Source organism: Pongo abelii, chromosome 4, assembly GCF_028885655.2.
Source record: "Pongo abelii isolate AG06213 chromosome 4, NHGRI_mPonAbe1-v2.0_pri, whole genome shotgun sequence".
Lineage (NCBI taxonomy): Eukaryota > Metazoa > Chordata > Mammalia > Primates > Hominidae > Pongo > Pongo abelii.
Window position 1 is genome coordinate 85,774,332 of NC_071989.2, and position 13,305 is coordinate 85,787,636.

General features: G+C 39.2%; 1 protein-coding gene across 3 annotated transcripts in view; it reads right to left on the minus strand.

Moving 5' to 3' along the window:
- Positions 1–13,305, minus strand: part of AP3B1 (adaptor related protein complex 3 subunit beta 1) — a 293,463-nt gene that overhangs the window by 235,678 nt on the left and 44,480 nt on the right. For all 3 annotated transcript variants that reach the window (XM_002815683.5, XM_024247265.3, XM_054555656.2), the window contains exon 3: positions 4,413–4,487. In XM_002815683.5, the coding sequence (XP_002815729.2) occupies positions 4,413–4,487 (75 nt within the window). The remainder of the gene's footprint in view (positions 1–4,412; positions 4,488–13,305) is intronic.

A 13,305-nucleotide genomic window follows, 5' to 3' on the forward strand; every position in this document is an offset into this window, starting at 1 on the left:
GGGTTAAGATGGGTTCTGAAGCCAAGCAACCTAGCTTTGGATTCTGACTGCCACACACTGGCTGTGTGACCTTGATCAGCTAATTTAACCTCTCTGCCATCTTGTCCTCATATATAAAATACAAGTAATGACAGAAACAGCCCCACAGGGTTATTTGTGAGGATAAAACAGAGTAGATCTATGCAAGGCACTAATAACCTTGGTCAGAAAGGTTTTTTTAATGTTAGCAATTATTCCTATTGCTACTGAGAGACTCTATTCCTGATAACACTAAGACAAGCTTCACCTATGCCTCAAAATTTTTCTAAGTTAAATGTTGATTTTTTTCAGATATTTGGACTTTCTTATACCACAGGCCATAAAACTAATAAACATATCAAATTAGAAGCTCAGATATCATGGCCATAAGGTGTCAAAGGGAGAGTAGTTTAAAATTATCAATTCAGAATTATATATAACAAGCACATAGTGTTTAATAAATATCTACTAAATTAATCATAAGTAAAATTGATTTTACTCAAGACATCTACAATCTACATAGATTTCTTCCATTAACTGGTGTTCTAGAAAGAAAGTATGGTTTATCAAGTCATTTAAATCCAGTACTAATTTAATCTAATTCATAAACTGGCCACAAGAATACAAGTGTTTTGATTTTGGCTTATCCAACTTAGTCTAATTGAGTTTATATAACTATTTCATTTTGATAGAAAAATTCATCTATCTGAAATATAGAATGCACTTCCTATCTAATGAAAAAAATTAAGGGCTGGGCACAGGGGCTCACGCCTATAATCCCAGCACTTCGGGAGGCCAAGGCAGGAGGATCACCTGAGCCCAAGAGTTCAACATCAGCCTGGGCAACAAGGAGACCTCGTCTCTACAAAATATTTTTTAAATAGCCAGGAGTAGTGGCATGCACCTGTGGTCCCAGCTACTCAGAAGGCTGAGTCAGGAGGATCACTTGAGCCCAGGAAGTGAAGGCTACAGTATGTTGTGTTCCTGCCACTACAGTCCCCCCCCAAAAAGCAAGAAGCATACTTTAAAATATTAAATCATTTTTTAAAAGTAGGTTTAGGCTGAACATGGTGGCTCACACCCATAATCCCAGCACTTTGGGAGGCCAAGGTGGGCAGATCACTTGAGCTCAGGAGTTCCACACCAGCCTGGGCAACACGACAAAATCCCAGCTCTACTAAAAATACAAAAAATAAATTAGATGGGCATGGTGACGACACAAGCCAGTAATCCCAGCTGCTCGGGAGGCTGAGGCAGGAGAATCACTTGAACCCGGCAGGCAGAGGTTGTAGTGAGCCAAGATCATGCCACTGCACTCCAACCTGGGCAACACAGCGAGACCCTGTCTCCAAAAAAAAGTAGGTTTAAAGTACCTATCCTTAAAATGCTATAATCCAGTGATGCACTGCTTAACAATGTCCTGAGAAATGCGTCGTTGGACAATTTCATTGTTGTGCAAACACCACAGAGTGCAACTTACACAAACCTACATGGTATAGCCTACTACACACCTAGGATATATGATACAGACCAGGGGTCTACACACCTAGGATATATGACATAGCCCAGGGGTTGGAACCAGGCCACACAGCAGGCAGTGAGCAATGGGCAAGCAAGTGAAGCTTCATCTGTATTTACAGCCACTCTTCATTGCTCGCATTACCCCCTGAGCTCTGCCTACTGTCAGATCAACAGCAGCATTAGATTCTCATAGGAGCACAAACCCTATTGCAAACTGCACACAAGAGGGATCTAGGCTGCATGCTCCTTATGAGAATCTAATGCCTGATGATCTGTCACTGTCTCCCATCACGCCCCAGATGGGACCATCTAGTTGTAAGAAAACAAGCTCAGGGCTCCCACTGATTCTACATTATGGTGAGTTATATAATTATTTCATTATATATTACAATGTAATAATAATAGAAATAAAGTGCATAATAAATGTAATGCTTTTGAATCATCCTGAAGCCATCCTACCCACCCCGGGTCCAGAGAAAAATTGTCTTCCACAATACTGGTCCCTGGTGCCAAAAACGTTGGGGACTACTGATATAGCCTATTGCTCCTAGGCTACAAATCTGTACAGCATGTTACTGTACTCAATACTGTAGATAACTATAACACAATGGTAAGTATTTGTGTATCTAAACATAGAAAAAGTACAGTAAAAATACAGTATTATAATCATATGGGACCACTGTTATATATGCCAAGAAATGCAAGTTGGAAGAAAACTAAAATGAAATTTTAAAATGTTTCTAGTTAACCCAAAAAAGGAATAGGAAGAATAGAAGACAAAAATAAAAGAGACAAAGAGAAAAGAATAATAGTAGACTCAAATCTAAGCAGATCAATAATTATATTAAGTGTTAGCAAAATAGACACTCCAATTAAAAGGCAGAGATTGACACACGGGATGTAGAGAAAGCTGCAACTATACGCTATCAACAACAGGTGCACACTAGATATAAACAGACAAGCTGAAAGCAAATGAATAAAAATGATAATAAAAAGAAATGAGAAGGTTGGAGTGGCAATACTAATAACAAATCAAATATGCTTTAAGACAAAACATATTAACAAAAATAAAGGTTTTTTTATAATAAAAAGGTCAGTTCATCAGGAAAACCCAAAGAGTTATGCCTAATAGGAGTACTTTTAAAAATAAGCAAAAAATACTAAATTAAGGGGAAAAATAAAACATTCCAGAATCAGCCCAGGCGCGATGGCTCATGCCTATAATCCCAGCACTTTGTGAGGCCAAGGTTGGCAGATTGCTTGAGCCTGGGAGTTCGAAACCAGCCTGGGCAACATGGTGAAGCCCTGTCTCTGCTAAAAATACGAAAATTAGCTGGACATGCTGGCATGCACCTGTAGTCCCAGCTACTCAGGAGGCTGAGGAAGGAGGATCACCTAAACCCAAGAGGTCAAGGCTACAGTAAGCCATGACCATGCCACTGCACTCCAGCCTGGGAGACAGAGAGCAACCCTGTCTCAGAAAAAAAAAAAAAAAAAAGCCGGGCACGGTTGGTCACGCCTGTAATCCTAGCACTTTGGGAGGCTGAGGCAGGTGGATTGCTTGCGCTCAGGAGTTCAAGACCAGCCTGGGCCACATGGCGAAACCCTGTCTCTACAAAAAAAATATAAAAAACTAGCCAAGCATGGTTGTAAGCACCTGTAGTCCCAGCTACTTGTGGGGCTGAGGTGGGAGGATCGCTTGAGCCCAGGAGGTCGAGGCTGTAGTGAGCCAAGATGACACCACTGCACTCCAGCCTGGGTGATGCAGTGAGACCCTGTCTCAAAAAATAAAATAAAATAAAATAAAAGAATCAAAATCATGATTGGGAGATTTAAAATCCCTCTCTCACCAACACTATCAATCACATTTAGTTAAGTAATATTTAAAGAACATTAGCTCAAAAATGTTTTCTTTTTCTCTGGTTGGTTTTGCTGGCAAGAATACTTTGAACATTTAAAATCATCACACAAAATAGAAAAAACTTCACTACCAAAAAATGACCATACTATGCATGGAAAATAAAATCAGAACTACAAAATTAGCAAACCCTCTGAAATCACACACCCATGCTCCTTATGCTCTCACACTTGCTCATGCAAGAATGCTTGTGCACTTTCTCTGTCACCATAACCATGTTCCCTGGATTAGAATGTTTCTGTTATTTGTTAATGAGCTTTATCATCTGCCAATAAAATGGCAAACAAATAGTAGCAGTAACACATTTTTAATTTTATGGTGAGGGAAAGGCTTTAAAACTTTAAACTGAGAAAAATTTATCAATTAACTAGGCTTTTTCAATCAATTTATCAATTAACCAGGGTGGAGAGGAGAATGTAACCTTAATACTAGACTATATCAGTGTAGCTTACAGAAAACAGTATTTTACTGGGATGTGTTCATTCAATAAATCCACATATACGTACTGAGTGCTTTGTACATGTCATGAGTAGTCTGAGAAACTTGGGAAATATTCTTGGGCTCAGTCCTAGAAATCCCAAAAAGCCCCAAATCATCAAGGTCTAGATATACCCAAATGGGTCTTTTTCACTGGACATCTGCTATCTTAAAATTAAGTCCCTGGAACAAAATTTAAACTAAACGGGCCTCTAGGAACAGGTGAAAACTCGACAACTTAACATCATTCACTCAGGTGAATCAATCTGTTTTGCTTTTCATATTTTCTACCAAAAATCCAAAGCTAGGATTGTGCCTACTTTTTACTCGATCTTACCTACATTTAAAATTAAGGACATTTTAATCATAACAAAAATCTAGTGATACTTAAGTATCTTATGTTGCATTATACTACATAAAAAGTGTATGGTCCCATGAAAACAAAAGGAATCATAAACATTATAGATCAAAACAGTACCTCAATATTTTTACTGGCCACATTCTTCACAACAGCAGGAAACAGTTCAGATGCATTTTTCCCTTTTGCAATCATCTGAAGAATAAACAAAACAGACAATATGGGAAATTCTATATATATTAAATATTTAGAAGATTATGTCAACAAATAAGCTATGTAATTAACTGCTGAACTCTTTTTGAATCATCTTACCTCAACTATTTACAGCAAATAATAAACACTATCTTGTATAGCAATATAAATACACAACTACATAGACACAATAAACAAGAAATATTTAGTAATTTAAGATATATATTTAAATATTTTACTATTTTTCTCTGGCTAACTGGGTTATAAGTAATTATTTTTTTTTTAGACAGATCTTACTCTGTCTCCCAGGCTACAGTGCAGTGGCTCAATCATAGCTCACTGCAGCTTCGACCTCCCAGATTCAAGTGATCCCCCACCTCAGCTTCAGCTGAGGCTACAGGCGTATGTCATCATGCCTGGCTAATTTTCGAATTTTTTTTGTAGAGACAGGGTACCACTGTGTTGCCCAGGCTGGGTAAAAACTTTTTAAAAATATTTTTGCTATTTTCTATTTTCCAGGATCTGACATTAAAGATGTACTGCATTTGCAATGGGGCAATTGAGGGAGGGATGAATGTTACTTTGAATCAACTAATTATGTGACCCTTGGCTTTCTTTTCATAGGTTACACTACTTCTGCAACCATTGCTTTTCAAAGTTGCCTTCACTAAACATTCTTCCTCTGCCCACTAAAGTTCTGCACACCACCATCTTTTCAGCCTACACTGTTCTACAATCTCTGAAACTCCTAAGATTTCATTCACCGTTAGGACTAACTGTAGCCCAAATCCAGCCTGAGTTCCACATCTCTAACTAGACATCATTAGATTGCGCTCATCCCAAACTTGCTATGTCTAAAGCCAAACTCATCTTTCATGAAACAATGGCATTCATGATAGAATTTCCTATTTCCACAGTTCTCCTAGATACCAAAAACCACAAAATTACCCTGGTCTCTTCTCACAGAAGAGTAACTACGTCCTGCTAATACTTCTCAGAACACATGTTAATCCCTTCCACTGCCATTATCCTAGCACGGGTCAGTATCACCTCACAGAGAACTTTTCAGTCTCCTCTTCCTATCCATAATGTACATCACTGACAGTTTAATATGCTTAAAACACTACTTTGCACATGTCAGCCCCCGTAAAAGATTTCAAAAGCTCCTGACTGTCTGGAGTCCAAATGATTTTATGTAACATTCAAATATTCTCACAATGTGCACTAACATCCGTTCTTAAACTCTCTGACCTAAGGTTCTATTAAACTGACCTTACTCACTACTAGAATATTCTCTGGCTGCCCCACTATGCCTCTGCTCAGATCATGGCCCCAGTTTTCTAAGATCTACCCTTCTATCTAAAGCATCATCAAATTTTACTCCTTCTCCCTTGCTAGAGCCATCTCCTAACACCTGGCCCACTGTGTCATCCAATCCTAATTTCTTTTAGAATTTTTTTTTTTTAAGACAGTATCTCACTCTGTTGCCCAGGCTGGAATGCAGTGGCGCAATCTCGGCTCACTGCAACCTCCGCCTCCCGGGTTCATGCGATTCTCCTGCTTCAGTCTCCTGAGTAGCTGGGATTACAGGCACCTGATACCACCACTGGCTAATTTTTATATTTTTAGTAGAGACGAGGTTTCGCCATGTTGACCAGGCTGGTCTTGAACTCCTGACCTCAAGTGATCCACCCCCGCTCGGCCTCCCAAAGTGCTGGGATTACAGGCATGTGCCACCATGTGCAGCCTCCTCTAGAATATTTTAATCTACACTTATCATTTGGAATTTCCTGTGCACTCTTACATTTCTATTTATTTTAGTTTTATATCTATCTGTATTCCCATTTTGTCTTTCTCATTCTCAGATTATAACTTTATGTCTTTTAAAAGTCCAGACTTTGGTAACCATAAAATAAAGTTCAAACTACAGGGTAATTTGGGGAAAAGGGATTCCTTATGAATTACATACCATATCTAACAAACTACCTTTAAAAAGATATTAGCTTTATTAATTTACAACAAATGTTATATAAATATTACGTGATACTTGAAGCATTAGAATCCCCGTTAGCAATTTCTTATAAGAACTTTCTATATGATAGCCTTAAAATACTCTTGAATACAAGCTAGTCTTTTTATATTCTATTTCCTTACCTGTGACATTCTTTTGAGTATTTTGTGAAACCTGCTGAGCACTATGGAGGGTTTACAAAATACTGAAGCTAAGACATCTTTCTATGATTTGTACACCTCTCTCCATTTTCTCATCTTTGAAATAAGAGAGGGATTAAATGTTCTGTAGGACCCCTGCCGTTCATTCATTCATTCATTCATTCATTCATTCAATGATTACCTAAAGTCAGACATCCTGTCCTATGGTATCCTACTCCATGACTATCTGACTTTATTATGCAGAATGTTATTCAAATATGGGGAAGGAAAAAAACACCACAATCAAATTCACTCAACAAATATTTGCTGAGAGAATACTTTCTAGCAGAGACTATCCTAGGCCTTAGGGATCTAACCATAACCAATACAAAGTCCTTGCCCATGTGCTGCTTACCTTCTAATGGGGCAAGGGTTGGTCAATAAACAATAATAGTGAGGTGGCAATAGACTACTGTGGAGAAAAATAAAGTAGTATCAGGGAATGAGAAGTGCTGAGGTGGAGGTGGGAGTTGCTCTTTTAGATAAGGTGGTCAGAAAAGGCCTTCCTTTTGACAGGGATGCAAAGGAAGAGAGGAAGGGACCCATGTGACTAGCTAGGGAAACAATGGTTTAGGCATGGCATGTGCCAGGAATAGGAGGCCAGGAGAGCCAAACTGGAGTAAGTGAGGGGAAGAATGGTGAGAGATAAGGTCAGAAATGTATAAACCACTGTAAAACGAGTTGGCTTTTACTATGAGTGAAGCAGGAGACCAATGGAGAGTTGTGAGCAGAGGAAAGACATCATTAAATATTTAGCAATGACTCATATTTTAAAAGGATCTTTCTGGCTGCAATGTGAAAAATAGACCAGAAGATATGATACCATGGAAAACAGAAGGCTACTGCAATTATGCAGAGGAAAGATAGTGAGCACAGTGAGAATGGGCTAGATTTGGGATTTATTCTGAAAATAGATTATATATGATATAAGAAAGAAGGGACATGAATTAAGAAGAACTACTGCCTGTAATCCCAGCACTTTGGGAGGCCGAGGCGGGCAGATTACTTGGGGCCAGGAGTTTCTGATCAGCCTGGCCAACATGGTGAAACCCTGTCTCTACTAAAAACACACACATACACACACAAACACAAAATTAGCCGGGCATGGTGGCAGATGCCTGTAATCCCAGTTACTTGGGAGGCTGAGGCAGGAGAATCACTTGAACCTGGGAGCTGGAGGTTGCAGTGAGCCGAGATCACGCCACTGCACTCCAGCCTGCACGACAGAGTTTGAGACTCCATCTCAAAAAAAAAAAAAAAAGAAGAAGGACTACAAATGACTAACTGGAGAAATGGAATTGCCATTTACTATGATGAGAAAGACTAGGGAAGAAGCAGGTATTTGGGGAGATGAGCAATCCAGAGTTTGGTTTCAGATATGCTGAGAAGCCAGCTGAATATATGGGAATAAAGGCTACAGAATACAGGAGACAGCACTGGTTAGCAATATGCATTTGGAAAGGGATGAGATCACTACAGGAGGACATACAGACAGAGAAGTAGACTGAGGGACAAGACATAGTACAATCTTAAAAGTAGAAATTGTGGCCAGGCACGGTGGCTCACGCCTGTCATCCCAGCACTTTGGGAGGCCGATGAGGGTGGATCACAAGGTCAGGAGATCGAGACCATCCTGGCCAACATGGTGAAACCCTGTCTCTACTAAAAATACAAAAATTAGCTGGGTGTGGTGGTAAGTGCCTGTAATCCCAGCTACTCAAGAGGCTGAGGCACGAGAATCGCTTGAACCCCGGAGGCAAAGGTTATAGTGAGCCAAGATCGCACCCCTGCACTCCAGCCTGGTGACAGAGCAAAACTCTGTCTCAAAAACACAAAAAAGTGGAAATTGTGGAGTGTTGGGGACCAGCCTCAACACCACCCACAGGGTACCCGAAGTCCGGTGGCGACAAAGGATTGAAAAGAGACAAGAGCAAACGTGGGGAGCCAGGGGGCCAGTTGTACTTTTGGAGGCTGCAAAAGGCTCAGAGCTCTGGTCTCCACACTATTTATTGAGTACAATCACTTAGATCTGAGAAGCAGATGTTCAGGGCGAAACAGTGAAAGGGAGGCAATGTGTAACAGGCGTAATCTACAGCAATAGCGGTTTAAATGAATCTCCTTTGTGCTCAAACAGCCTATCTTTAACTTATCAGAGAGTAGCTAGTGGGAGCGGGCTTAACTAGGAGCCTGCACGTCTGTTCACATTCCAGTGTTTCAAAGGAGTGTCTTTCTCCTTGAACACAGCGTTTACAGATAAGAAAGCAGGTCTCCCTCTGAACATGGGAACATGATGGCAATTAGGAGACTTTCCTCCTCAGAGGCCTCTTGTGGCTTCCACCACTTATTGTCCCATATTTTTATGGCCTGTTTATACAGGCACCCCAGAAGCCCTTTTCCCACAAGCCCTTTTCCCAACATGGAGAAAGGAAGAAACCAGCAAAGAAGCTCTAAGACTCCCTGAAGCTCAGTTTGAAAGTGGGCAGTCCTTCTCAGTATTCCTCTTTATCCACTCAAATAACATACTTCTCCCACCCTCTCTCCCTTCTGCTTTAGGTAAAAACCCTGTTCCTGGTCCCCTTGTACTCTTTTACCCCAGAACAAGGAGCATAGGAATTGAGGGGAGCCACATTTGGGCCCTGAGGGAAAAGTAAGGTTCATAGGTGGAAAGCATAGGAAAATATGTCCTTTTTGATTTTATTTGGTTGAAGTTCCTGATATTTGAAAAAGCTGCAGTACCAGCGATTCTGCCCTTTGAAGGTGACTCTCTAGATAAAAGGTGAGAAAGGAAGACAAGTTTTCAGGTAAAAGGTGAGAGTCATGTTTAGGGAGCAGCTGGGCAAAAGTTGAGGAGATAACATAAGGTCATTTGTAGCTCTAAACTCTCCTAGGTTCTAATCATGCCCTCTGCTAAGCTCTTAGATAGCTTCTACCCAAGGTAGAGATGGAATTCCAGAGTCCCCCAAAGAACATTCACTGGTTGCAGGCATCTGATTAAAAGAGTGATCAGTTTCTGATACTTGTTCTGTAACTTCACACATTTGACTTTTTTTTTTTTTCATTCTTCAACCTTTGGTGGCCTCAGCCCCAACATCAATGTTTTTACTTACAATGGGTATAGCCTGACAGCACTGTATTTTGGGAAATGTCATTGATTTACTCTCCATCCAATCCTCTATGTTCATGAGAGAGATGGACATAATTTAATTTTTTCATAATGTCTTTGTCTAGTTTTCAGACCAGGATAGCACTGAATTCATAAATTGAATTCAGAAGCATTTTCTCATATTCTATATTCTGGAAGAGCTTATGTAGAACTGAATGTTCCCTGTCGAAATTTTTTTAATGAAAAGCTCAATTACTTTATTAGATATAGGACTATTCAGATAATCTAGTTATTCTTGAGTAAACGTCATAGCTTATCTTTCAAGGACTTTGCTCATTTCAACAAAGTAGTCAAATTATGGGGCTAACGATGCCTGAAATGTTCCCTAATTATCCCTTAAATGTCAACAGAGTCTTGCATTTCTGATATTGATAATTTTTCCTCTGTTTTTTCTTGGTCACTCTGTTTACAGATTTATCAATTTTATCTATCTTTTCCAAGGACTAGTTTTTCATTTCACTGATTTTACTCTACTGTTTTTCTCTACTCAATTTCATTGATTTCTACTCTACCTTATTATTTCTTTCTTTAGTTTCAATTTGAGTTTAATTTGCTCTTCTATTTCTGCTATGTTAAGGTAGCTGCTCCGAGCACTGATTGGAAATATTTCTTTTCAAACATAAGCTTTTATTACTATAAATTTCCTTGTAACTACTGTTTTACCTAAATCCTCCAAACTTTGATATGTGGTTTTTCAATTTCATCCTAATTTCCTTGTGACTTTTACTTTGACTTTGACTCATGGATCATGTCATCATTTCTAAATTTATAAGTTTGATGTATAATTTTCAAATACTTAAAAAATTTTTTGATCTCTTCCAATGACTGTGTTTAGTTTAATTCTATATGGTCAGATAACATACTTTGCATAATTTTAATTCTTTTAAGTTTGTTAAGATTGTGTTTTATGGCCCAGAATGTAGTCTATCTTGCATATAAAAAGAATGTATATTTCGCTACTGTTGGGTATAGTGCTCTATAAATGTCAATTAGGTCATATAAGTTGACATTATTCTAGTCTTAAATTTCCTTATTGGTTTTCTATCTCCCTATTCTATTGATTTTTAAGAAAAAAGCACTGACGTCTCTATAATTGTGAATTTGTCAATCTTTCCTTTCAGCTCTAACAGGTTTTTTTTTTAACTCCATTTTTGAAGCTCTGTTGTTAGACACATTTAAGATTATTATGTCTTTTTGGGAAAATGACTCTTATTGTTATGTTCTTTATCCTAACCATACTATTTGTTCAAAAGTTCACTCTCTCTGATATTAATAGATTCATCTGACCTTTTTTTGATTAGTGTTTGTATGGTATGCATTTTTTGTTCCTTATAACTTGTGTCTTTATATTAAAAGGTTTCTTACAAAGAGCACAGTTATATCTTCATATTTTCATCCAATATGAAGATCTCTTTTAATTGGTAATGTCAGACCACTTACATGTAATAGAATTACTAACATGGTTAGATTCAGGTCTACCATTTTAGTATCCATTTCCTGTTTATTCCCTGTGTTTTCTGTTCTCCTACGTGCTCTTTCCTCTTTTCCTTAGAAAATTTTTAGTATTTCATATTTTTATATTAACTTTCTGCCTGTATCGTTTTATATAATTTACTGGTTCCTTGTAAAAATGCATCATAGGCGTAATCTATAGCAATAGCGGTTTAAATGAATCTCCTTTGTGCTCAAACAGCATATCTTTAAGTTATCGGATTGTCAGATACATAGGTAGATAAACAGACATATAAATATATAGATACAGAAACAGCAAACCTTACACAGTCTACTTACAGTTAACACTGTACCAGATCAAGAAAAATGCAGAAACTGGCAAGGCGTGGTGGCTCACGCCTGTAATCCCAGCACTTTGGGAGGCTGAGGCAGGCAGATCACAAGGTCAGGAGTTCAAGACCAGCCTGGCCAATATGGTGAAACCCCATCTCTACTAAAAACACAAAAATTAGCCAGGTGTGGTGACGCGCACCTGTAGTAGTCCCAGCTACTCGGGAGGCTGAGGCAGAAGAATCACTTGAACCCAGGAGGCAGAGGTTGCAGTGAGCCGAGATCACGCCACTGCACTCCAGCCTGGGCAACAGAGCGAGACTCTGTCTCAAAAAAAAAAAAAAAGAAAAGAAAAATGCAGAAACATTGCAACCATATAGACCCTTTTATTTCCACCTCCCCACTAGCTTTTATGTTTAGCCATCATATATATTATATTTATACCCATAATAAAAACCTCTCAGATAGTGGGATAACTTAAGAACAAAATTAGTCCTTTATACGTATTTACCATTTTGATTGGTCCTCCTAAATATCCATCTGGTATCATTTCCCTTCAGCCTACAGAACGTCCATTAACTTTTCATTAAAGCAAACATGTTAGAAATGGATACTCTTAGTCTTTATTTCATCTTCGTTCTTGAAGGATATTTTCAACGGATATAGAGCTCTGGGTTAACAGTTCTCTTCTTTCAGTACCTGAAACATTGTTCCATTATCTTCTGGCTGCCATGATTTCTGATGAGAAATCTGCATTTATTCAAATTATTGTTCCCCTCTATGTATCATTTTTTCCAGCTACTTTCAAGACTTTATTTTTGGTTTTCAACCATTTGATTACTGTCTTTATGCATGATTTTCTTTTAGTTTATCCTAACTGGAATTCCCTGAGCTTCTTTCATCTATAAATTTGTATCTTGGCCGGGCACAGTGGCTCATGTCTGTAATCCCAGCACTTTGGGAGGCTGAGGAGGGCAGATCACCTGAGGTCAGGAATTCGAGACCAGCCTGACCAACATGGCGAAACCCCGTCTCTACTCAAAGTACAAAAACTAGCTGGGCATGGTGGGGGCTGGGGAGGGGGAGGCGCCTGTAATCCCAGCTACTCAGGAGACTGAAGCAGGAGAAGCTTGAACCCCAGGGGCAGAGGTTGCAGTAAGCTGAGATTGCGCCATGCACTCCAGCCTGGGTGACAAGAGACTCCGTCTCAAAAAATAAAAATAAAAATTGTATCTTTCATCAAATTTGGGAAGTTTTCTACCATTATTTCTTCAAATATTTTTTCCTACTCCAATCTCTTTCTCCTCTCCTTCTGCTGTTCTAATGATGCATACGTTAGACCTTTAGAATGAACCAACAAAATTCCAAGGCTCTGTTCATTTCTTTTCAACCTCTGTCCTTCAGAATGATTTTTTTCTCTTTTTTTTTTTTTTTTTGAGACAGAGTCTTGCTGTGTGGCACAGGCTAGACGGCAATGGTGCCATGTTGGCTCACTGCAGCCTCAACCTCTTGGGCTCGAGTGGTCTTTCTGCCTCAGCCTTCTGTGTAGCTGGGACCACAGGCACCCTCCACGATACCTGGCTAATTTTTTGGTATTTCTGTAGAGACAGGGTCTCACTTTGTTGCCCAGGCTGGTCTCGGAACTCCTTGGCTCAAGCAATCCTC